Source organism: Phocoena phocoena, chromosome 1, assembly GCF_963924675.1.
Source record: "Phocoena phocoena chromosome 1, mPhoPho1.1, whole genome shotgun sequence".
Taxonomy (NCBI): Eukaryota; Metazoa; Chordata; class Mammalia; order Artiodactyla; family Phocoenidae; genus Phocoena; species Phocoena phocoena.
In genome coordinates, this window is record NC_089219.1 from 76334523 (window position 1) to 76361300 (window position 26778).

At 37.8% G+C, this 26778-nt stretch overlaps 1 protein-coding gene across 1 annotated transcript in view; it reads left to right on the plus strand.

The window, feature by feature from the left end:
- The first annotated feature begins 5871 nt into the window (after positions 1–5871).
- Positions 5872–26778, plus strand: part of CLCA1 (chloride channel accessory 1) — a 36707-nt gene continuing 15800 nt past the window's right edge. The window contains exons 1-5 of the mRNA XM_065898213.1: positions 5872–6033; positions 10597–10737; positions 10908–11055; positions 13454–13559; positions 17568–17745. Coding sequence (XP_065754285.1) covers positions 5872–6033; positions 10597–10737; positions 10908–11055; positions 13454–13559; positions 17568–17745 — 735 coding nt within the window. The remainder of the gene's footprint in view (positions 6034–10596; positions 10738–10907; positions 11056–13453; positions 13560–17567; positions 17746–26778) is intronic.

The window sequence follows — 26778 nt, forward strand, 5'->3', positions numbered from 1 at the left end:
TGATGCCATCTAATGCAAAGCCCTGGCTTTCTCCATCTTGTTGGCTCCTCTCCAATTTTTCCCTTCAAGGCTAAGGTTTGGGTAAGTGGGAGTGAAGAAGAAGTGTAAAGATAAGATACTTTATTGAATAAATTCCATGTGCCAGGCATTGTGCTGTGTTATATTAGTTTTTTTTTTTAATTTTTCAATATTCAAAATACCAGTATACCATAGCTAATATCAATGAAAGTAGATTTGATGCAAGAGGTATTATTAGGGATAGAAAAAATTTTTGTGATGATAATCATATAACAATCCTAAATTTGCCTGCACCAAGAACATAGCTTTAAAATATATAAAGCAGAAGTTGATAGAACTGAATAAAGGAAACAGAAATAGACAAATTCACAATTATAATTGGAGACTTTAACACACCTCTTTCAGCAACTAAAAGAACAAGCAGCCAAGAAATTGGTAAGAAAAGAGACAATTTGAATAACATGATTAACTAACTTGGCCTAACATATATAAAACACTGTAACCCAACAACTACAGAATAAATATTTTTCTTGAAAGCACATGGAACGTTTTACCAAAATAGACCATAAGCTGAGGCAAACAATAAGACTCAACCAATTTCAAATGATTTAAATCTTAGGGTATTCTTTCTGACTCTAGTGGAATTAAACTAGAAATCTATAATAGATTAACTAGAGACTCCCCAAGTGTCTGGAAATTAAGCAACACACTTCTTTTTATATAGCACATAAATAAATAAATTCAAGAATTTATTCTAGGAATGTAAGAGGGATTTAACATTGAAAACTCAATCAATGTAATTCCCCATATTAACAGAATAAAGAAAAAAATCATATATGGTATATCATATGTGGTATATGGTATATAGTAATCTCAATAGATGCATAAAAAGCACTTGATAAAATTTAAAACCTATTTATGATTTTTAAAAAGAAAACTCTTAGCAAACTAGGAATACAAGGAGACTTTCTTAGTCTGATAAAGATACCTACAAAATATCTCTAGATAATATCATACTTAATGGCCAAATATAGGATGCTTTTTCACTTGGGATTTCCACCTGTATTCAACGTTGTACTGGGGGGTCCTAGCTAGTGTAATAAGAGAAGGAAACAAAATAAAAGATATAAGATTGGAAAGGAAGAAGTAAACATGTTATTATTCACAGATGGCATAATTATAAACACAAAATCCAAAAGAATCTACAAACTATCTGAAATAAATGAATTTAGCAAGCTCCATGGATGAAAGGTCAGTACATAAAAATCTAATATATTTCTATATACCAGCAATAAACAATCAGAAAATGAAATTTTATAAAAATACCATTTATAATAGCACCCCCCAAACTTTTAAAAACCACGGAAATAAATTTAATGAAAGGTGCAAAAGACTTTTACCCTTAAAACTATAAAACATGGTTGAGATCAAGTAAATAAACTTAAAATGAAGAGATATGCCAGGTCCATGGATTGAAAGACTCAATATTATAAACAAGTCAATTCTTTCCAAACTGATGTATAATTTTTTTTTTTTTTTTTTTTTTTAGGTAAGAAGTGGACTTACTTAGAGAGATACACATTCCATAGAATTCAGTCCATCTCAAAAAGGCTAGAATGACCTTGGGAGAAATAAATACACTCTACCGACAGAGTGTGGGCCATCTCAGAAGGCGAGAGGCCCCGAAATATGAGGTGGTTAGTTTTTACGGGCTGGGTAATTGCATAGGCTAATGAGTGGAGGATTATTCCAACTATTTTGGAGAAGGGGTAGAGATTTCCAGGAACTGCGCCACCGCCCACTTTTTGGCCTTTTATGGTTGACCTCAGAACTGTCATGGCACTGATGGGTGTGTCATTTAGCTAACGTATTACAATGAGCATATAAATTTAATGTGATCCAGTCAAATCCAGGAGTTTTTTTCTGGTAGAATTTCCAAGCTGATCCTAAATTTTATATTTAAATGCAAAGGACTAAAAATAGCCAAAATAATCTTGAAATAAGAAAAACAAATCTGGAGCGTTTATATTACCAGATATCAAGACTTACAAACCAGCAGTAACTAAGACAATATGGTATTGAGGTAAGCCTGGTCATATAGACCAATAGAACAGAATAGAGTCCAGAAACAGACCTGCACACTTGCAGTCAACTCATTCACAACAAAAGCACAACTGCAATTCAGTGGGGGGGAATGATGGTCCTTTCAATAAATGATCTGCATGTATTGCTATCCAGAGAGGAAAACAAAACAAAAATCTTGAATTTTACCTCACATTATACACACAAAAATAATTTGAGATAGATCACCGACCTAATTGTGAAAGATAAGACAATAAACCTCTAGAATAGAATATTGTATAACATCTTCATGAACTTGGGAAAGCTGTCTTAAATATGACCCCAAAAACAATACCCATAAAATAAAAAATTAAATTGAATTCCATTAAAGTTAAGAACCTTTGTTCATCCAAGAGACCCATTAAGGCAAGCCACCTACTGGGAAAAGATATTTGCAATACATACATCCAATAAAGAACTCAATACCCAGAACATATAAAGAATTCCTCTAGATCAACAAGGAAAATACTAACCTGATTAAAAACTGGGCAAAAAGACTTGGACAGGCACTTCATAACAGAGGATATCCAAATGACCAGTAATTATATGAAAAGGTATATAACAAAATTGGTTATCAGGGAAAATGCAAATTAAAATCACAGTACTATATGATTATACCCCACGCAGAGTGGACAAAATTGTAAAGAGCAGCAGTACCCTGTACTGGTAGAAATGTGGATCAATACAACAATTTTGAAAAGTATTTGGCCGATCGACAATGGCTAGACATACATATACCGTGTGACCCAGCAATTCCACTCTTGGTATGTACCCAACTGAAGTCAATGCTTATGTCTATGGCAGTGTTATTTAAAATAGCCCCAAACAGGAAATAATCCAAATGTTCATCAAAGGCAGTAAGTAAATTGTGGTATATTTTTACAAAGAAATACAATGGAAAAAGAACATATTACTGCTACACACAACAACATGGCTGAATTTCACGCAGAAAATGTTACGTGAAAGTAGCCAAACACAAGAGGGCATACTTATATTTCTGTTTATATAAAGTACACAAACAGGTAAAATTAATCAGCGTGGCGTTGGAGGTCAGTATCGCAATTACCATTTGGAGGTTTTTGACTAGAAGGGAATACAACAAAGACTTCTGGGATGCTGGAAATATAAACTTTGGTGAAAGTTTGTCTCTCAGGGTGCTAACTCCCTGCACCTCTGGTTTGTGTCATTTGGCCCATCTGCACTGCCTCTGACAAAGTCAGATCCCAGGTGCCATGGGGTGATGCTTTATGTGAGCCAAAGCCTCTGTGAATCTGTTTAGGCTGAACTTGGGCACCAGAGAGAGTGGGGCTGCCACCACACCCTGTCCAGTGGAGGCCATGCTAAACTCCGCCCTCTTCCTGGGGAAGCAAAGAGCCAGTGGTGTTAGGAGATAAGGCAACCGAGGCAGCAGCAAGGACTCTCCATTGAGGGAGCAGCCAAGGCCCAGCCAGCAGGGAAGGCCACACAAAATATGAGGAGGCACCTAATCTGGATCTGTCATACCGGTGACCCCTGTCATAGGCACCTGCACCAGCCACAGCCCAGCAAGGGCAAGGCAACTAAAGGCTCAGACCGCTCAGTAAGGAAAGGCTGGGTTATACCAACAGGAAAAAAACCAAACAAACACAGATCAGTCAAAATGCTGGCTAAAAATGAGGGAAACTGGTGATGAAGGAAGGAGATAATACATATCTATAATGGCCTTGAGACCAGCTATAGCAGCAGGCACTGTGATTTATTTCAATAACTCTGTCGCTTTGGGTATTTTAGGAGATTGCAATTGGCCAGCACTTCGAAGGAGATTCTATGAATGATTCTGTAAGAGGGCTTGTACCCTCTCTCAGGGAAAAAGTGAGACAGCTTGTGCCCCTGCCCCCAATTCCAGCCTTAACTTATAATATCGGAGCTAGATAGAATGAAAGGACGTGAGTGGATCTGAGCAGTTCAAGAAGTAAATTGTATTGGACTCATCTTATTGAAGCTCCTTAGGGTTGTTTGGCCCCACCTGTCCGCTTGACCCAATGGGCACTTACTCCTCCTCAGTCACTACCTACTCCTTGTAGGCCCAAGTGGTTCTACTGCCAGAGGTCAACAGGCACCACCTGGAATCTTTGGCTCTTTATACACCACAGGGCATAGGATTTTCTTTCCAAGCAGCTGCTGAATGGGCTGGGTGACATAGGCAGAAGGGTGATCACCTGCAGGAGATCACCTGTAGGAGATGAGAAGGGGCCAAACACTTTTCCTTCCTCCTATAGCCCATTAGGAGACATCCCAGAAAGCAGGGCAGGTGCACCTGCAGGGTGGCCTGCTGGGTCTGTTTACTATTCCAGAGCCAGCTTAGTAAGCACCTTTCATTGCTTCCCAGGCTTCCCTGAATCATTTCCCCTTTTTCTCACTCTCACTGTTCTGGGATTAAGCTTGCAAATCATTTTCACATAAGCTTGTCTTAGACTCTCTTTTCTAGGGAACCCAGGAGAGACACGTATAGTGGGGGGCGGGGTATGAGATATTTTAAAATGTAAAATATTTTATGACATATGTATAATAAATGCATACATTTATTCAATAAGAATTGAATAAATTATTTTTATATAAAAGTATATTTAGATTATCTGGACAACTATTTTATCATTGAGTACTTCCACTCTATTCCAATGCTTCACTTTTGATTGATTAAAGATTACATACTTAAGCAATAAGTACTAATTATTAGCAACAAGTACCAATTTAATTTTTACGAGTGAGTGTCAAAGACAGACGAGATGAAATTGATGCTTATCACTGTGTGAAGATCAAATGAAGTTATGAGATGAAGGGATATTTCAAGTAATTTGAATATAGGACCAATTTGAATTGGTAGACCAATTTGAGTTTTCAACTGAGATTTGGCAAACTTAAAAGAATCTATGCAGTAGCTGGCAGTCCACTATTCATGTTCTGAGAGACATTTAATTTCAGTAAAATAATTGAATGCTAATTTGAATTTTACTGGGCAGTAGAAGCTACGGAATAGTGAAATAGAGGTTTGATGAGGAAACTTGAGGGAGTTTCCCTTGCACAGTGAGATATAAATTTTATCTTTTCATTATAGAATATTCAATAATATCTAATGTGGCTTGCTAATGTTTTGGTGCAAGTAGATTGTCTAAGGGAGTAACGAGAGGTGCTGAGGTTACATAAAGATCGAAGACGATAAAAATAAAGACCACCATGAGGGATAACTGGATATACAGTTTATACTTAATGAATGCGTACTGAATACGCAGAACAGTCAGGCCTCCACTGGGCAGGCAGGGGTTAGAGGGTGGATTTGGGTGGGTCAGTGTCCCTGGCTGGACAAACATTTGTAAGAAGTAAACATCTTTCAATGGCAAAGCTGCTCGTCAGCTGTGAGTCCTGCCAGGGAACCAGATATGGCTCCCCACCCTTGAGGAAATGGCAAAGGTGAAGGCAAGGCTAATATTCTTTTCAAAATCAAATATTTAAAAGTACACAAAATTTGAGATGAAGTTATAGTTATCATAATGATAGCTATAGTTAGCATTCCTCAGAGTGGTGACAAATCCAATAGTGAAACAATTTGGGGTTAAGGGGTTAAAGTCCTGTGGTAAACCACTTCTGATAACTTGGAAAAACGTGCGTTTATATATCCATATATATAGGGGTAAAGAAAGATGCCTCCATAATTAACATTTTCCAAAGAGAGAACCCAAAGGGAGGTGTACAGCAATGGGGTCATTTAAGAATTCGGTTTTCATCTTGGTCCTTCACCTTCTGGAAGGGGCCCTGAGTGATTCACTCATTCAGCTGAATAATAATGGCTATGAAGGCATTGTCATTGCAGTTGACCCTAATGTGCCAGAAGATGAAACACTCATTCAACAAATAAAGGTAAGTCGTAGATGGTAATTATCCATGCTTTTTTGAAAAATTAAGCAAAATATTGTGATAGAGGAAACGTGAGTTCTCTAACTCCAGCTGCGTGACACTGGCAAGTTTTTTTTATACCTGTGTCTTCATTTCTTCAGCTATAAAATGGAAATAATAACACAACCATTATGATTCTTCTGAGAGATGAGATAATAAATGCAATGCACATAATTCAGAGCTTGATATATTGTTGGCACTTAATAAATGATTTCATTGAAAATTATTTAGTTCTGCAACCGAGGCAGAGCCAACTACATTTGGCAGATATTGTGAGATGCGCAGAGGGTAACTCCTTTGCCTGATTTTACCACTGGCTCATATCAGAGTCTCCTTTTATCCTCCTAATTGTAACCTGCTTCTCTGCAATTCTAATATAGGAGTCCAAGATGCAAATCTCTAACTTAAGAACAAGCCCGACCCTTACAGTGTGAGGAAACCCTGCATTTTCCCAGCCCCAATGCAAAGTGTCCTCTTGGGGCTGCTGAGCAGCCTCACTCCACTTGTTGCTTTTTCTGTAGGGGAAGGAAAAATTAGGGAAGAGGACTCTTCCTGTCCAGGCAGAGGCATCTAACTGTTGTAAGATAGAGAGATTAGAGAGGTTTTGTACAACAGCAAACAGCAAAGAATATGAGGGAAATGTCTTATAAAAGACCACCCTGGAAAGCGGCTGTAGCACACACAGAGGTGGCTGTAGCACACACAGAGGTGGCTGTAGCACACACACACATTACTGCATAATGAACAGAAGTACTGGTCTATAAAATGGGGATAATAATAAGTATCTTTCTCACAGGGCTTTGTGAGGATTAACAATGCATGCATAAAAGGGAAGCTAGGTGAAAGGTATATGGGAACTCTGTACATTTTTTGCATGTTATCTGTTAAGTCTAAAATTATCTCAAAAACTTAGAAAAACTTTAAAAAAAAAAACAACTTAGAAAAACTTTAAAAATGCATGCAGAGTGCCTGGTACACAGTAAGAGCAAATCATCAATCCCCAGGTCTACTTTTAATCCTAGATAGAAAGAGCTCATCATTCCTCACCAAGCCAAAGGGACTGAGACTTGTTTCTGGGCAAAGTTCCTGAGTGTGAGCTCAGAAGTTAATAGGGCAAGGGCCCCAAGGGTCTCCTCGAAAGGTTCCTTGTTCTGAACAGGAGCAAACCCAGAAAGATGGAGTTTGGGGAGAGAACCATCTCTACCACAAAGAGGAGTTTGGGGCTGGAGAAGTACAGCAGTCGAGGGGGAGAGGAAGTTCACCTGCTTAAACCAGAAGACCATCAGATATTACTGCCATCAGTGAAAGGGAAATTCATGCCTTCTGAAATTTCTTAACAATCAGAAAACTTGGGTGAGTCTTTGATTGCTTCTAAACTTAGGAATGGCATCAGAAAAAAATGAAATAGCCACTTGGAGCAAGAGACCAGGAAAGTGTTGGAGGAAAATGTGACCAGTATGTTTCTGTCTCCGGCTGGACAGTCAGTGGTGCTCAGGGACAAGCGGGAAGGAGCACATTAGCATCTCTAAGGACAGTGGTAATTTGTATTTGTATGGTGCTTTAGAGCAAAAGCAAAAGGACTTTCACCTCACTCTCTTTGGGGGGTTCCTCCAGAGAAATATACTTCTCCTTACAATTATTAAATTGGTTTTTTGTTATGAGCCCTAAGTGAGTTGGTATGAGAGAGGTTGGTTTCCACGTTTCTTTGTCACAGGAGCACTTTTAAGGGCAATAGTGTGCTCAGAGTCCCTAACTGAGTAGTTAATAAAAGTGAGTTCCTATTTGATGTTCCAGACCCGCAGTCGAGGGACCTCACTGTGGGTTTTGCCACTTTCCTGGTCATCCCTCAGTCTCTGCTTTCTGTGGAGACTCTCCCCCGGGTGTCCTTGTGTGAGCAGAAGCCTCTAAGTCAGCTCTTAAATATTGTACTTGCTTCAGCAGGGCAGTCCGAGCGTCTCTCCACCTGCAACACCGGTGGGTGGCGCTGCAGCAGTTCCATCCAGGGCAACTACACTCTCATCAGTATTGCAGAAGCAGTGGGAGCACAGGTCATAAGATGAGGGAGTGAGAATCAGGGAGAAGCACTCTCTCTCTCACACACACACACACACACACACACACACACACACACACACACACACACACACACACACACACACACACACACCACACAAGAAAGATAAACAACAGGAGCCGTTTGGGACCTCCTCAATGTATGGGAGCCCAGGCATCTTTGGTCTTGGTGCTCCTGGAGAGTCTGCCCCTCATTATAACCTCTTCACTCATTCATTTGTTCCTTAGTTCAACAAATATTTACAGAGCATTTACATTATGTCAGGTACCAGGAATCCGGTGGTGAACAATATACTATCCCTATCCTTAAGGAATTACCAGCCCATCCTATAAACTTCATCCTCAACATTCTTCAAACCTCAAAAGATTGTGTCTTTTTGGATATGAGGTCACTTTCTCAAAATATGGAACAGATGCCAAAGCAAAGATCCATTATTAATGTTTCTGTTAAAACAGAAGACATTTCATGCTGCTTAGTCGTCTTCCTAGGAGACACTGAAAATGTACATTTCACAAGTCAAATTGTAATATAATACTCTAACATAGGAAGTTTTATACCTACTTTCCAGCTTTCTGGTGATATTGGCTCAGTATTTTTATTTTAAAAAATTATAAAACGTTAAATTCTCCTAGCAATTGTTTAAAATCTGGCTTTTTTTGGAAGGAGATGCAAATCATTTGGAGGGCTTTTATAAAACTAGCAAGGCAACCATTATTATCACCATGTGAAAGGTTGGAAACTGAAGCTCAGGGAGACAAAATAAATTCCGCAAGTTTAACCCATTAGCAAGGAACAGAGCAGGATTCACCCCTGCATCAGCACCCAAGTACTATTTCCCCATACAGTGATGAACTGTTTCTGCTCCTAAGGCCAACCTCCTAGACATCGGAGCCTAGTCACTCTGGTCTATTCCAGCAAGGACTTTCCTCCAGCAATGATCCCTTTTTTCTCTTGCATTATCAGGTTTTTTTTTTTTTTTTTTCCATTAGCATATACATATAATAGTTCCCATTAAAAAAGCAAACAAACTCCCTTGCCCTGCAGTCTTCCTTCATCTACTGCTTCATTTCTCAATTCCCTTTTAATTTGTAGGAAAACTTCTTGACCCGCTGTCTGTTTTCACTGCCTCTGCTTCCTCACCTCCCACCCTCTTGAATTCACTCATACGGAGCTGTTGTCGCCATTGCACAAAATGGTTTACTCAGGTTGCCAAATTCATTGCTCAGTTCTGAGTCCTCATCTTCCTTGATTGCTCAGCAGCATTGAACTCGGATGATCACTCTCTCCTTCCTGAAACACTCTCACCCTATGCCTTCTGATTTCCTTCCCGTGCACCAGCTGCTGCTTCTCAGTTTCCTTTGCTGGCTCTTCCTCTTCCCACTTCTGAATACTGGGGCTCCTGGAGCTCAGTCTTCAGTCCTCTTCTTCCCTCTGTCTACACTCACTTTTGTGTTTCTCAATGATTTTCAGCCCTAATAGACTCAATTTCCCTTTCTGTAATAAATATCTTGTAATATCCTTTCTATCAATACTATCTTGTCATGATGCATCTCAGGGAATCTGCAGAGGCATTTATAATTTAATGCTACAGCTCTTTTGTTTTAGAGAAATAAGTTTAGGCATAATTTGAAAAGAGATTATATACTTATGCCACTTCCTTACATCTAACACTTAGTGCTATACTAAAAAGAAATACTATCATAACATTTAGTTAGCCCCCAAATTATTACAGGAGTCAGCAGGTGTTGAAGTTGTATTCATTTTAATTTGAGTTTCTCTCCACTACTACTTGGTGTGAGATATTGAGACTATAATACTCTCTAGTTCTCAGTTTCTCCCTTAAAGGTTCACTGATCCTCAAAGGATCATATAAAATGAAACTAAGAGCTAATATTTGATAAGCACTTGTGCTAAGTAGACACGGTTCCAAATGCTTTCTTGACTTCATTTGATCCTCACAATAACCTTATGAGCTGGTCACTGTAATATTTTCCATTTTATAAATGGGGAAACTGAGGCTCAGGAGGGCTGAAGGAAATTTCTTTTCTTTCTTTTTTTTTTTTGGCCACGCCACGAGGCTTGTGGGATTCTAGTTCCCCAACCAGGGATTGAACCCAGGCCCCAGCCGTGAAAGCGCCGAGTCCTAACCACTGGACTGCCAGGGAACTCCCTCAAGGAAATTTCTGATGTCCCACCATAAGTGGTGCAGCTGGGATTAGTGTCTGCTTCTGGAGTCTTCACTGTCAACCATTACACTGTGACACAGAGCATGTGGTAAAAAATCTCAAAAAAGGCTAGCTATTATTATTAACAAAACAATCTCCTCTTCCAAGCTTGATAAATAGCTAGTTTTCGGAAATGTGAGATACAGATGTAAATTTGAATAATTGGTAGTTTCATCTTTTTTTCTGTCATTAAATGCTCTTGTTTATGTTCCCCTCTCCCCCGACCAGGATATGGTGACAGAGGCATCTCCATATCTGTTTGAAGCTACAGAAAAAAGATTCTATTTCAAAAATGTTGCCATTTTGATTCCTCAAAATTGGAGCACAAAACCTGAATATGTGAAACCCAAACTTGAGACCTACAAAAATGTGAGAATATCAAGTTCTTTTTTTAAATTTGGTTTCCTTTTGTGACTCAGGTTTTTTTCATCAAAATATTCTAGAATCAAATAAAATTGTTTCAGAATATGATGGTGTGAAGTAAGGTCAATTCATCTGCTGAAATTTTGTAATGACGAAAACTTTTTCTTGAATTTCAGGCTGATGTTCTGGTTGCTGAACCTAATCCAACAGGTAATGATGAACCCTATACTGAGCATATGGGACGCTGTGGAGAAAAGGGTAATAAAATTTATCTGACTCCTGGGTTCCTAGCAGGAAAAATGTTGCTTCAATACGGATCACAAGGTATGCGTAGAGATGAAATATTCTGTTATATTTCTCATAACTTAATAATTTTACGTTGCAAATGGATCAACAATAGCATTATCTTTCTGAGTAAGAACATAAAATAGACTATTATAGTATGTTTCTTTCATGTAAAACAGATTCCAAATAGTGCATTTCTCAGTTAGAAATTTATTTTCTTCATATTCTGCATATATATGTGTGTAAATATAATATTTAAAATTTTCAGATTAGTATCAGATAATAACTCTAAAATAGTTTAATATGTAATGTTGGGTTTCTATTACTCTGTGGTGAGACACCTGAACAAATTAAACCTCCTGCTTGCAATTCAGGTAGTGGCTACCAGATGGCAGACATGCATCATGTTTTCAGACTTCAATGTGCGTTCATACTATAAACGGATTGTTAAAACGATTCTGATTCAGTAGGTGTGGGGTAGGACCCAAGAATCTGCATTTTAACAAGCTCCCAGGTGATGCTGATACTGCCTGACCTTGGACCTCACTTGGAGTATCAGACAGAATATCCTTGCTGTTCAGCTCTCAAAAATGTGTGACTAAAGAAAAAACCAAATTTTCCTTCACAAAATATCATTTAGCATTCCCATATGAACCAAATAGAGCAATCTTTGGAGAAAAGATGAAAAGAAACCAGCAATGGAGTATATATAATATGTACTTTCCAAGTATAATCAAGTGTGATTAGTATTAACTAATTAGGTTAACTAATAACTTGTACTAGGTTTCTTTACCATTTTGAAAAGATGAGAACAAATTTGATTTTCTTCATTTAAATAGGCAAGGCAGAGAAAACAAACAAGCAAACAAAATAGCACTTGGTGCTTGCATGCCCCACCCCCAAATACGCTAGAGCACTTTTACAGACCTTCTCAGAAAGAAGTGTCCAACAAACACACCTCTTTGTTGTTCTTTTACAACATCTCCATAACACGAACAGAAAATTGCCAATGTATAGCTCAATAAATATGTGTTGAACTGATTTACTTAGCTGCTCCAACCCACTCCTGGGCCCACTCCAGCCATCAAGGTCACCATATACAATGTCATTCCTTTATACTCTCTCCTTTCTGTACTGTGACTCCACGCCTGCTACTTCACAATCTTCCCTTGCCTTTAAGAGGCCATCAGTTGTTCCCTAGCACTGAGAACAATCTAAAATCCTTAATGTGAGATACTAGGGTTACTTAACATGCACCTCCTCACTTAACCTTCCAAATTCAGCCTACCTGGGAATTTACATTCCAGAAAAACTGAGCTGTACATAAGTCACTAACATTCATCCAAATTTAACAAATACTAAGTATCTATTAAGTTCTAGACAGTATGTGCCCAGACATGTCAGTGAAGAAGTCATGGTACCTGTTCTCATGGAGACAAGAGTCTGTAGTGAGAGACTGGCAAGTAAGAAGCAATGACAATATAACACGATAAACGCCATAATGGAATATAATGAAAGTGATAAGGAGGGGTACCTGGACCAGTTTGAGGATGTCAGAGAAGGCTTCTAGGTGGATACAAGCCTAATTTTGAAAGAAGAGTAGGAGTTATTCAGTCAGAGATAGGGAGAGAGTATTATTCCAAACCAAGGAAGAATATATAAAAACAACCAGAGCTGAGCAAGAGCGTGATGTGGCTCTAGAAAGTAAAAGGAGTTCAAGAATCCATTGTCATTATGGAGTTTTGGAAGTGGGTGGAGAAGAGCAAGACATATGGCTGCAGAGAGGAATAGGGCCGGAATCATCAGGGACCTTGTACGCATATTGAGAAGTTGGACTTAACCCTGAGCACCATAGTGGAGTCACTGAAGACTGGAGACATGGAGGCCAGTTGAGTGAGTGTTGCAGTAGTTCAGAAGTAACTGGCAATGAGACTGGAAAGATGAGAATAGGTCAAAGAAGAAAAAGGCAGATGTGGAGTAGGCAGGGCTTGAGGTTTGTCCACATATGAGTCATTAGGGAGAAGGACCTATTGGGGGTGCTGCCCTGGCTGCCCTATAGGTCAGCCTGTGCTGACTGACCTCCATCATTACACTTGCACCCCTAAGGATTATAGTTATCTAAAATGATATGTGTCATCTGCTAGACCATGAGCTATGTGAGGACAGGGCAATTGTTTTATCATTGTATGAATAGCTGCCTTGCACTTACTAGGTGCCTAATTGACACTTGATAATCCAAAATAAACAGTCATATTTTATAGAAATGTGCAATTGTCGTATCAGATTGTTCCTTCTAAGGAAATCGAACCTTTAATCAAAAAAAAAAAAAAAAACATAGCAAAGCATAATAGCATTCAGAAGAATTACTTTCTCTTAGTTTAAGAGGGTAATTTTACCATTCTTATTGTAATCAGGTGTTTAAAATACTTTTTCACAGGAAGGGTATTTGTCCATGAATGGGCTCATCTACGATGGGGAGTATTTAATGAGTACGATAATGACCAGAAATTCTACTTATCCAATAAAAGAAAAAAACCAGTAATGTATGTATATTTTGATTAACTTTTCACAAACTATTTTAAATTGCAAACAATTTTGTCTTGAATTGATTACTTTTAAAATGTCAGTCTTTTGTCTTATTTTCTATCTCTCACTCTTAGTGCCGTCTTTTTCAGATTCCCATAAAACTACTACTTTTGTTCACTTTACAAGTGTCTTAATTAGTTGAATTCTCTACTCTGCAGCTACAAATCATTTGCCTCTTTGTGTGTGTGTGTACAACTAGAAGAAATCCACAGGTGCTACGTTCAGTATCTCCATCTTCCTGTATCATAATCAGTGACATAAACAAAGCTTCAGTGCCTTGAGGGTAGAATACTATCTGTGTGAACTATGTCAGTTTGAATGGGCCTGTGAGAGACTGTGGAATTTAGCTGGAAGACAGTCCAAATATTAAAACAAAACAGAAAACTTCTCCCAATTTGAATAAAACCTTGTATGGTGTCAATAGGAAGCAAACTGAACACTTAGAAAGTACCTCTGCTGCTGTGATTTTACAGGTGAGTTCTTGCAATCAAAAGTTTCAGGGAACAAACTGCTTTAGTACAAATGTAAAAGGGAACTTCCCAATTTATTTTAGAGAGCTAGCATAATTCAGATACTAAAACCTGACAGATGGCATGAAAAAGAATTCTGTAGATACAGCTTTCTAAAAAGGTTTTAAATAAAAGGATAGTACGTTACACCTGGCATAATTAAGGGAATAACAAACACACTAAGGTCAAGAAGGATGTCTTCCAGAAGTCTGAAAATGCTATGATATTAGGTAAGTAATTAATATAGTATATCAAGTAAAAGAAGAAAATTAAATGATTATTCCAACAGATTCTGAAAAGGAATTTGATAAGCTTGCACATTTATGCCTCAGTTAAAAACAACCACCTCTTTTTAAAGACTAGAGCTGGCACAACACGCCTCTTCACTCTTGCTTCCAGTTCGACTCCCCTGATGGCTGTTTAAGGAGACGCACTCAGCTTTGGTTTGGTTACTGTCTTTATTCAGCATAGTTTCCAAGGGAAGCTGCACTGGGCTCAGAGCTCAGCCTTGGCTTCCCCTTTCTCCCACAGGAGCATTACTGCTCTCCATTTTCCTCTTTCTTTATTACATTCAAACTCTGTCAGCTTGGTCCACTACCATGACATTTTCCCTCACTCTTATGTCACTTTAGGTATAAAAAGACACTAAGTGCCTCCCAGAGCCGTACACAGTCTATCTGATTGGCTTGTTCCCTCCGCACCTCAGAGACCACTCCCCAGGGCCACTCCCCTGACGTGATCATATGTTGGATGGACCTCTCAAATCTCAGCCCACGGATGCCATTCAGCCCTGACATCTGCCTTTCCCACTTCTTGCTAAGCTTCCAGACAGACACTGTATATCCCCTTGAGAGAAAAGCTGACTAGTACCTATTCCTTCCTAGGGATATTCCAGAAATATCCACATATACAGCATGTTCATCCTTGCACAGATAACATTTGCAAAACTGACATGATTACCATGTCCTCTTAACAATAAATCTTATTATAACATACAAATAGCATTTATTGCTTATCTACCAATTTTTTAAATTACTTTTAAGGCCTGGAAACCATTACAAAAATGACAGTACTGCCTACAATAGAAGGCTTCCTTAATATGATGCAGAACATCAATTGAAAGCCAACTGCCTACCTCATATTTAATAGGGAATCGCTAGACATTCTCAGGAATGAGATAGGAGTGGGCACTGTTAGCAGTTATCTAATCTTGTTTAGAAAGTTGTAGCCAATGCAATAACATGTTGGGGGGGTTAAAAGAGGGGGGGCTACTAGAAAGGGAGAGAGAAAATTGCTTCTAGGCAGACGATATGTGGTCTACTTAGAAAGCCTCAGGGAAAAAATAGAAATTAAAATTGATAAGGGAAGTCAATAAGGTAACCAGAGATATTTGAAGAAAACTAAGAAATGTGAAAGTTATATTTGAAGAAAACCATAGCATACAATCCTTCTAAAGAATTTAAAAGAAAATCAAGATTAATTGAGAGATTTTCAATTCATGGAATACGTAAATCCAACCCCAATTAATATACAGGTTTTATAAAACTCTAATCAACAGTACTTCTATTTTTACCTCATTTTAAAGTCCCAGAGTTTATTCAGTAGATAGTACCTGAGAACATTTTCGAAAAAGAATAGGTATAAAGGAAATTTTTCTCATTGAATTTTAAATATACAATAAAGCTAAGTTAATTAAAACAATGTGAACTGACAGACACTTACACAATAATTTACTATTTAATACGGCTAGAATTATAAATCTACAAGGAAAGACAATATTTCTTAAGATGTCAGGACAATTTTTAACTACGTGGGGGGAAAAAATTAACAGACTCTCTTTCAATTGGATAGACTCATTAAATATAAAAAATAAAACCATAATGAAAACTAGAAGAACATTAATACATATCAAACTTCTCTATGGTGAAGGTCTTTCTATACATTCAAGAATTGGAAAAAGACATAACTAAAAGAATAATAAATTTGGCTACATATAAATTAAAAATTTTGTTGCATATAAGTCAAACATAAACTAAATTAAAAAATAAGAAACAGAAAAATATATTTGCAAAAATTTTTAAAAACAGGCTTTTAAAAACTTAGTATTATAACACATAAAGAACTTTTAAAAATCAGTAGGAAAACATTAACACCCTAATAGAAAAATAGACAGGAGAAGACAGGAGAAGAATAATTTACAAAGGAAGAAATAAAAATGGCCAGTAAAAATGTAAAACTGTTCAGACTTACTAGTAATCAAAGAGGCGCAAATTTGACAAAGATGAGAATCGTTTATTGCCTAGTAAGTGACTGTCAGTGGGATGAGTGCTCCCATAGATGGTTATTAGAGGAATAAACCAGCATAACTTTTCTGGAAAGCAATTTGGTGACACATATCAAATCTCTAAAAGTTTTTTCTATTTCTTGCTCCAGTAATTTCATGTTTAACAATCCATTTTAAAGGAAATGATAGAATGAGCTCTATCAACAGGCTTTAAAATGTTCAAACTTCTGGGTCTGAGCATTTATTCTGGGAGTCAGTCATGCAGCAAACTTGGAAACAGAGTCAAAATTTTATGTGACATTTTATTTATTCATGGAAGTTTTACTTTTAGCACTGAAAAATTTTTTGGGGGGGAACAAAATGAAGTAAATTAGGCTAAATTCATGTTGTAGTATCAAAATATGAAATTATTAAAATCACATTTTGAAAGAATAATGTGAATTATAACAACACAATTTAAATGTACTAAAATACTAAGCTTTTTAAGATCAAGAAGCAAAGCTATACGTAGAATGTTATGCTTATACATAGAGAAGGAAATGCTTCAATATGCTAGCGGTAGTTTATCTCTGACAGTGGGACATGATTTTTTTTCTTCTTTATACTTTTTTGCTACTTTCCAAATTTCCTATAGTGTTCATATATTATTTATATACTCATAAAATAAGATGTGGGTGAAAAGTACTCCATTTATAATAGTGACAAAAGTCATAAGTGTGTAAAGAAAAATCTAATATACCTATGAACACACAAGAACTATGCAAAAACTGTATGACGTAAACTAGTTAGATAAAAACAAACAAACAAAAAATGTCAGCAAAATTTTTAAGGTAAACAAAAGAGGGCTCCTGATTTTCCAGGGACAAGGGGACTAGATTAGGAAGTGCCTTTGGTCTTTATTAATTGTTAACAGTAGCTGTAAGCCAGCCTTAGCTTTTCTGCTGCATAGAAACACATTCTGATATCATTTTGGGAGCCCCTCAGACACCTTCTGGCAAACAGAAATTACTCTAATGAGAATTTAATAATTTTGCTATTTAAGGGGATGTATTTATTTCTTGAATTATGAAAGGAAATCATAGGCAAAGCCATCTGTAGAACCTGACCACAGAGTCCAACACTTCTAAATTATATCACCTACACCTAAACATCTAACCTTAATATATTTTCAGATGTCCGTCAACTATTACTGGTAAAAATGTACTACAGAGGTGTCAAGGAGGAAGCTGTGTCACCCAATCATGCAAATCCGACAGAGTAACAGGACTGTACGAAAAAGGATGTGAGTTCATACCTAATGAAGTTCAGACTGAGAAGGCTTCCATAATGTATTCACAAAGTATACCTTCTGTAAGTGCCTTGTTCCTTTTGTTTTTCTTTTTTTCTTGACACTTATGAATTTAGTGAGGTTTTTATCCCAGTTGCTGCAAGAAAAGGTCAAATGTTAGGAAGTCATCAGTGAGCAGCTGATCTCTGTGGGACAAGCAGGGAGAACAAAATCAGGGATAAAGTCCTATTTTCCTCAGACCCCTTCCTTAGGTCCATTTTTTGCTCCTCCATCATCTCCCTCCCACTAGCTTTTAGTTTAAGGGCTTAGAACTACTTCAAATATCCTTAAAGGCAGACAAGCACAAGAATTAGTTAAACAAGAAATTTATCCAGGGAGAACAGGCACTTCTTTTTATTAGTAATAAGAACATGATCAGTAGCCTTTAATTTAACTTTCAGAGATCTCTTTTCGGCCTGCATATTTGCTTTTGGTTGTTAACTAAAATTTTCTATCTTTATAAGAGTGTTGGTGCCTTTAAGGAATTTGTACATAGTTTTAATAGCTTTAAGTAGTTTTAAAATACAGATCTTCCTCCAGCCCATTGTAAGTTGAAAATATTTCAAGTTGAAAATTCATTTACTATACCTCACCTACGGAACATCATAGCTTAGCCTAGCCTGCCTTACACGTGCTCAGAACACTTACATTAGTTTTTAGCTGGGCAAAATCATCTAACACAGAGTCTATTGTATAATAAAGTGTTGAATATGTCATGTAATTTATTAAATACTGTACAGAAGTGAAAAAGAGAATGGTTGTGAGTATATTGGTTATTTACCCTCATGATCCTGTGGTTGACTAGAAGCTATGTTCGGCTCGTTGCCGATAGCCAGCATCACCAAAGAGTATCATACCGCATACCACTAGCCCAGGAAAAGATCAAAATTCAAAATTCGAGGTATGGTTTCTATTGAATGTGTATTGCTTTTGCACCACAATAAAGTCAAAAAATCATAAGTTGAACCATTGTAAGTTGGAGACTGCATTTCTCAATGATTTTTTAAATGAGCAACTGGTTATAAAATAAACTTGACAAATTACCTTTATTAATGTCAAACATATATATCAACAAATTTGCACAAACTAAGATAAATGCATCAGTTAAATTATTTTAGTGGGGAGCACCTCTTATCTTCCAGTCTCTTTCATAAAATTATGTTTTCCTTTCGGAGTAAGAGTGAAGTAACTTGCAAGAGTCTGTCTATAACAATATAGCATAAGTTTAAAAAATATGATACATCATGGTTCACTAGGGCCATTCTTCAGTCTGGCTTTGCAGTCTATTTCCAGGATAATTCAGAAACTTCCAAGAGGGCGACCAGATTTATTTTTTAACATCTTTATTGGAGTATAATTGCTTTACAGTGGTGTGTTAGTTTCTGCTTTATAACAAAGTGAAAAGTGAGTCAACTATACATATACATATATCCCCATATCTCCGCCCTCTTACATCTCCCTCCCACCCTCCCTATCCCACCCCTCTAGGTGGTCACAAAGCACCAAGCTGATCTCGCTATGCTATGCGGCTGCTTTCCATAGCTATCTATTTTAGATTTGGTAGTATATATATGTCCATGCCACTCTCCCACTTCATCCCAACTTACCCTTTCCCCTCCCCGTGTCCTCAAGTCCATTCTCTACACATGCATCTTTATTCCTGCCCTGCCCCTAGGTTCTTCAGAACCATTTTTTTTTCCTTTAGATTCCATATATATGTGTTAGCATACAGTATTTGTTTTTCTCTTTCTGACTTACTTCACTCTGTATGATAGACTTTAGGTCCATCCACCTCACTACTCAATTTCGGTTCTTTTTATGACTGAGTAATATTCCATTGTATATATGTGCCACATGTTCTTTATCCATTCATCTGTCGATGGACACTTAGGTTGCTTCCATGTCCTGGCTATTGTAAATAGAGCTTCAGTGAACATTGTGGTACATGACTCTTTTTGAATTACAGTTTTCTCAGGGTATATGCCCAGTAGTGGGATTGCTGGGTCATATGGTAGTTCATTTTTTAGATTTTTAAGGAACCTCCATACTGTTCTTCATAGTGGCTGTATCAATTTACATTCCCACCAACAGTGCAAGAGGGTTCCCTTTTCTCCACACCCTCTCCAGCATTTATTATTTGTAGACTTTTTGATGATGGCCATTCTGACTGGTGTGAGATGATAACCTCATTGTAGTTTTGATTTGCATTTCTCTAATAATTAGTGATGTTGAGCATTCTTTCATGTGTTTGTTGGAAATCTGTATATCTTCTTTGGAGAAATGTTTATTTAGGTCTTCTGCCCAGTTTTGGATTGGATTGTTTCGTTTTTTGATTTTGAGTTGCATGAGCTGCTTGTAAATTTTGGAGATTAATCCTTTGTCAGTTGCTTCATTTGCAAATATTTTCTCCCATTCTGAGGGTTGTCTTTTCATCTTGTTTATGGTTTCCTTTGCTGTGCAAAAGCTTTGAAATTTCATTAGGTCCCATTTGTTTATTTTTGTTTTTATTTCCATTACTCTAGGAGGTGGGTCAAAAAGGATCTTGCTGTGATTTATGTCAGAGAGTGTTCTGCCTATGTTTTCTCTAAGAGTTTGATAGTGTCTGGCCTTACATTTAGGTCTTTAATACATTTTGAGTTTATTTTTGTGTATGGTGTCAGGGAGTGTTCTAATTTCATTCTTTTACATATACCTGTCCAGTTTTCCCAGCACCACTTATTGAAGAGGCTGTCTTTTCTCCATTGTATCTTCTTGCCTCCTTTATCAAAAATAAGGTGACCATGTGTGTGTGGGTTTATCTCTGGGCTTTCTATCCTATTCCATTGATCTATATTTCTGTCTTTGTGCCAGTACCATAGTATCATGATTACTGTAGCTTTGTAGTATAGTCTGAAGTCCAGGAGCCTGATTCCTCCAGGGCCATTTTTCTTTTTCAAGAGTGCTTTGGCTATTCAGGGTCTTTTGTGTTTCCATACAAATTGCAAACTTTTTTGTTCTAGTTCTGTGAAAAATGCCATTGGTAATTTGATAGGGATTGCACTGAATCTGTAGATTGCTTTGGGTAGTATAGTCATTTTCACAATGTTGATTCTTCCAATCCAAGAACATGGTATATCTCTCCAGCTGTTGGTATCTTTAATTTCTTTCATCAGTGTCTTATAGTTCTCTGCATTCAGGTCTTTTGTCTCCCTAGTGTAGGTTTATTCCTAGGTATTTTATTCTTTTTGTTGCAATGGTAAATGGGAGTGTTTTCTTAATTTCTCTTTCAGATTTTTCATCATTAGTTTATAGGAATGCAAGAAATTTCAGTGCGTTAACTTTGTATCCTGCAACTATACCAAATTCATTGATTAGCTTTAGTAGTTTTCTAGGTGGCATTTTTAAGGATCCTCTATGTATAGTATCCTGTCATCTGCAAACAGTGAGAGCTTTACTTCTTCTTTTCTGATTTGGATTCCTTTTATTTCTTTTTCTTCTCTCATTGCCGGGGCTAAAACTTCCAAAATTATGTTGAATAATAGTGGTGAGAGTGGACACCCTTGTCTTGTTCCTGATCTTTCCTGAGGAAATTATTTCAGATTTTCACCATTGAGAACGATGTTGGCTGTGGGTTTATCATATATGGCCTTTATTATGTTGAGGTAAGTTCCCTCTATGCCTACTTTCTGCAGGGTTTTTACCATAAATGGGTGTTGAATTATGTCGAAATCTTTCTCTGCACCTATCGAGATGATCATATGGTTTTTCTCCTTCAATTTGTTAATATGGTTTATCACATTGATTGATTTGCATATATTGAAGAATCCTTGCATTCCTGGGATAAACCCCACTTGATCATGGTGTATGACCCTTTTAATGTGCTGTTGGATTCTGTTTGCTAGTATTTTGTTGAGGATTTTTGCACCTATGTTCATCAGTGATATTGGCCTGTAGTTTTCTTCTTTTGTGACATCATTGTCTGGTTTTGGTATCAGGGTGATGGTGGCCTCGTAGAATGAGTTTGGGAGTGTTCCTCCCTCTGCTATATTTTAGAAGAGTTTGAGAAGGATAGGTGTTAGCTCTTCTCTAAATGTTTGATAGAATTTGCCTGTGAAGCCATCTGGTCCTAGACTTTTGTTTGTTGGAAGATTTTAATCACAGTCTCAATTTCAGTGCTCGTGATTGGACTGTTTATATTTCTGTTTCTTCCTGGTTCAGTCTCAGAAGGTTGTGCTTTTCTAATAATTTGTCCATTTCTTATAGGTTGTCCATTTTATTGGCATATATTTGCTTGTAGTAATCTCTCATGATCCTTCCTATTTCTGCAGTGTCAGTTGTTACTTTTCCTTTTTCACTTCTAATTCTATTAATTTGAGTCTTCTGCCTTTCTTTCTTGATGAATCTAGCTAATGGTTTATCAATTTTGTTTATCTTCTCAAAGAACCAGCTTATAGTTTTACTGATCTTTGTTATCGTTTACTTCATTTCTTTTTCATTTATTTCTGACACGATCTTTATGATTTCTTTCCTTCTGCTAACTTGGGGTTTCTTTTGTTCTTCTTTCTCTAAATGCTTTAGGTGCAAGGTTAGGTTGTTTATTTGAGATGTTTCTTGTTTCTTGACGTAGGAGTGTATTGCTATAAACTTCCCTCTTAGAACTGCTTTTGCTGCGTCCCACAGGTTTTGGGTTGTCGTGTTTTCATTGTCCCTTGTTTCTAGGTATTTTTTGATTTCCTGTTTGATTTCCTCGGTGATCTCTTGGTTATTTAGTAGTGTATTGTTTAGCGTCCATGTGTTTGCATTTTTTACAGATTTTTTTTCCTGCAATAGATATCTAGTCTTATAGCGTTGTGGTTGTAAAAGATACTTGATACGATTTTAATATTCTTAAATTTGCCAAGGCTTAATTTGTGACCCAAGATATGATCTACCCTGGACAATATTCCATAAGCACAAGAGAAGAAAGTGTATTCTGTTGTTTTTCGATGGTATATCCTATAAATATCAATTAGATCCACCTTGTTTAATGTATCATTTAAAGATTGTGTTTCCTTATTTATTTTCATTTTGGATGATCTGTCCATTGGTGAAAGTGGGGTATTAAAGTCCCCTACTATGATTTTGTTACTGTCAATTTCCCTTTTATGGCTGTTAGCATTTGTCTTATGTATTGAGGTGTTCCTATGTTGGGTGCATAAATGTTTACAATTGTTATATCTTCTCCTTGGATTGATCCCTTGATCATTATGTAGTGTCTTTCTTCGTCTCTTGTGATAGTCTTTATTTTAAGGTCTGTGTTGTCTGATGTGAGAATTGTTATTCCAGCTTTCTTTTGATTTCCATTTGCATGGCATATTTTTCCATCCCCTTAGTTTCAGTCTGTATGTGGACCTAGGTCTGAAGTGGGTCTCTTGTAGACAGCATATATGCAGGTCTTGTTTTTGTATCCATTCAGACAGTCTATGTCTTTTGGTTGGACTAGTTAATCCATTTACATTCAAGGTAATTATCGATATGTGTGTTCCTATTACCATTTTCTTAATTGTTTTTGTGGGTCTTTTTCTTCTCTTGTGTTTCCTGCCTAAAGAAGTTCCTTTAGCATTTGTTGTAATGCTCATTTGGTGGTGCTGAATTCTCTTAGCTTTTGCTTGTCTGTAAAGATTAAATTTCTCCATCAAATCTGAATGAGATCCTTGCTGGATAGAGTAATCTTGGTTGTAGGATTTTCCATTTCATCACTTTAAATAGGTCCTGCCACTCCTTTCTGGCTTGAAGTTTCTGCTAAAGATCAGCTGTTAACCTTATGGGGATTCCCTTGTATTTTATTTGTTGTTTTTCCCTTGCTACTTTTAATACGTTTTCTTTGTATTTAATTTTTTGTAGTTTGATTAATATGTGTCTTGGTGTGTCTCTCCTTGGATTTATCCTGTATGGAATTTCTGCATTTCCTGGACTTGATTGACTATTTCCTTTCCCATATTAGGGAAGTTTTCAACTATAATCTCTTCAAATATTTTCTCAGTTCCTTTCTTTTCCTCTTCTTCTTCTGGGACCCCTATAATTTGAATGTTGGTGTGTTTAATGTTGTGCCAGAGGTCTCTGAGACTGTTCTCAGTTCTTTTCATTCTTTTTTCTGCTCTGTTCTTTCTTTATTCTGTTTTATCTTCCAGGTCACTTATCTGTTCCTCTGTCTCGGTTATTCTGCTATTGATTCCTTCTAGAGAATTTTTAATTTCATTTATTGTGTTGTTCATCGTTGTTTGTTTCATCTTTAGTTCTTCTAGGTCCTTGTTAAATGTTTCTTGTATTTTCTCCATTCTATTTCCAAGATTTTGGATCACCTTTACTATCATTACTCTGAATTCTTTTTCAGGTAGACTGCCTATTTCCTCTTCATTTGTTTGGTCTCATGAATTTTTACCTTGCTCCTTCATCTGCTGTGTGTTTTTCTGTCTTCTCATTTTGCTTATCTTACTGTGTTTGGGTTCTCCTTTATTCAGTCTGTAGGTTTGTAGTTCCTGGTGTTTTTGGTGTTTGCCCCCCGGTGGCTAAGGTTGGTTCAGTGGGCTGTATATGCTTCCTGGTGGAGGGGACTAGTGCCTGTGTTCTGGTGGATGAGGCTGGATCTTGTCTTGCTGGTGGGTCGGACCACATCCTGTGGTGTGTTTTGGGGTGTCTGTGACCTTATTATAATTTTAGGCAGCCTGTCTGCTAATGGGTGGGGGTGTGTTCCTGTCTTGCTAGTTGTTTGGCATAGGGTGTCCAGCACTGTAATTTGCTGGTCGTTGAGTGGAGCTGGGTCTTAGCATTGAGACGGAGATCTCTGGGAGTGCTTTCGCAGTTTGATGTCACGTGGAGCCAGGAGGTCTCTGGTGGACAAATGTTCTGAATTCGGCTCTGCCACCTCACAGACACATGCCTGACACCCAGCCAGAGCACCAAGCCCCTGTGAGCCACATGGCTCAGAAGAAAAGGGAGAAAAAAAAGAAAGACAAAAAGAGAAATAAGTAAAATAAAGTTATTAAAATAAAAAATTATGAAAAATAAAGAAATTAAAAAGTGTAAAAAAAGAATGAAAGAAGAGAGCCACCAAACCAAAAATCAACTCCATCAATGACAACAAGTGCTAAAAACTATACAAAAACAAACAAACAAAAAATAGACAGAGAGAACCCTAGAACAAATGGTAAAAGCAAAGCTATACAGACAAAATCACAGAAAGAAGCATACACATACACACTCAGCCAAAGAGAAAAAGAAAATATCTATATATATTAAAAAAAAAGGAAGAGAGCAACCAAATCAAACAAACCTACCAATGATAATAAACTATAAATACTAAACTAAGATAAACATAAAACCAGAAACAAATTAGATGCAGAAGCAAACCCCAAGTCTACAGTTGCTCCCAAAGTTCACTGCCTCAATTTTGGAATGATTTGTTGTCTATTCATGTATTCCAGAGATGCAGGGTACATCAAGTTGATTGTGGAGATTTAATCTGCTGCTCCTGAGGCTGCTGGGATAATTTTCCCTTTCTCTTCTTTGTTCGCAGAGCTCCTGGGGTTCAGCTTTGGTTTTGGCCCTGCCTCTGTGTGTAGGTCGCTGGAGGACATCTGTTCTTTGCCTGGACAGGAGAGGGTTAAAGTAGTGGCTGATTAGGGGGCTCTGGCTCACTCAGGCGGGGGTAGGGGGGAAGGGTATGGAATGCGGTGCAAGACTGCTGCGGCAGAGGCCAGCATGATGTTGCAACAGCCTGAGGCACGCCATGTGTTCTCCTGGGGAACTTGTCCCTGGATCATAGGACCCTGGCAGTGGTAGGCTGCACAGCCTCCCGGGAGGGGAGGTGTGGATAGTGACCTGTGCTTGCACACAGGCTTCTTGATGTCTGTAGCAGCAGCCTTAGCATTTCATGTCCGTCTCTGGGGTCCGCGCTGATAGCCGTGGCTTGCGCCTGTCTCTGGAGCTCATTTAGGCGGTGCTCTGAATCCCCTCTCCTTGCACACCCTGAAACAATGGTCTCTTGCCTCTTAGGCAGGTCCAAAGTTTTTCCTGGACTCCCTCCTGGTTAGCTGAAGCTGGAGCCTCAGCTCCCAGCCCTCACCTGCCCCGGCGGGTGAGCAGACAAGCCTCTCGGGCTGGTGAGTGCTGGTCGACACCGATCCTCTGTGCTTTGCCCTCCGCACCCCTGTTGCTGCGCTCTCCTCAGTAGCACTGAAGCTCTCCCCCTCCGCCACCCGCAGTCTCCGCCCGCTAGGGGGCTTCCTGGTGTGTGGAAAATTTTCCTCCTTCACAGCTCCCTCCCAGAGGTGTAGGTCCTGTCTCTATTCTGTTATCTCTGGGTTTTTTGTTTGTTTGTTTTGCCCTACCCAGGTACGTGAGGAGTTTCTTGCCTTTTGGGAAGTCTGTCTTCTGCCAGCGTTCAGTAGGTGTTCTGTAGGAGTTGTTCCACATGTAGATGTATTTCTGATGTATTTGTGGGGAGGAAGGTGATCTCCACGTCGTAATCCTCCGCCATCTTGAAGGTCTCTCTGAGATTGTTTTAAATTAGCCACAGTTAAATTTGATGCACAGTCAGGTTTGGGAGCCTCTGCTCGGGGTTTACACAAAAGTTTTCCAGGTTCCCTTCCTAAAAAGTAGCTATAATGATAATACGGAAACACTACCAAAACAATCTGAAAAATGCAAATAAAGAGAAAAATAAGTGTTTTACAGCTAATGATTACTTTCTGAATTACTTGACTCCCAGATATTTAGGATTTTTAATTGAATGATAATACTGTAAAATCACTGAGCGGAGGAACTAGGTTATACCTTCTTTGTATACTGTGCCTCTTTTTTAAATCTCCCAAATGCTAGGGATATAAACTTTAAAAAGGGGAAGACACTATCATTTAGTTAGTATTATCCTTATTGCATACATTCTCATATAATTCTTGCATAACAACTACTGCCATTTTCTAGATTTAAAAAACACTGACATACAGATTGGTAAAGGTTACTAAAAAAACAACAAACATATTGAGCTTTTTTTGTGTATCAGATATAGGGCTAAGTTTTGAGGAAGCAAATTTAAT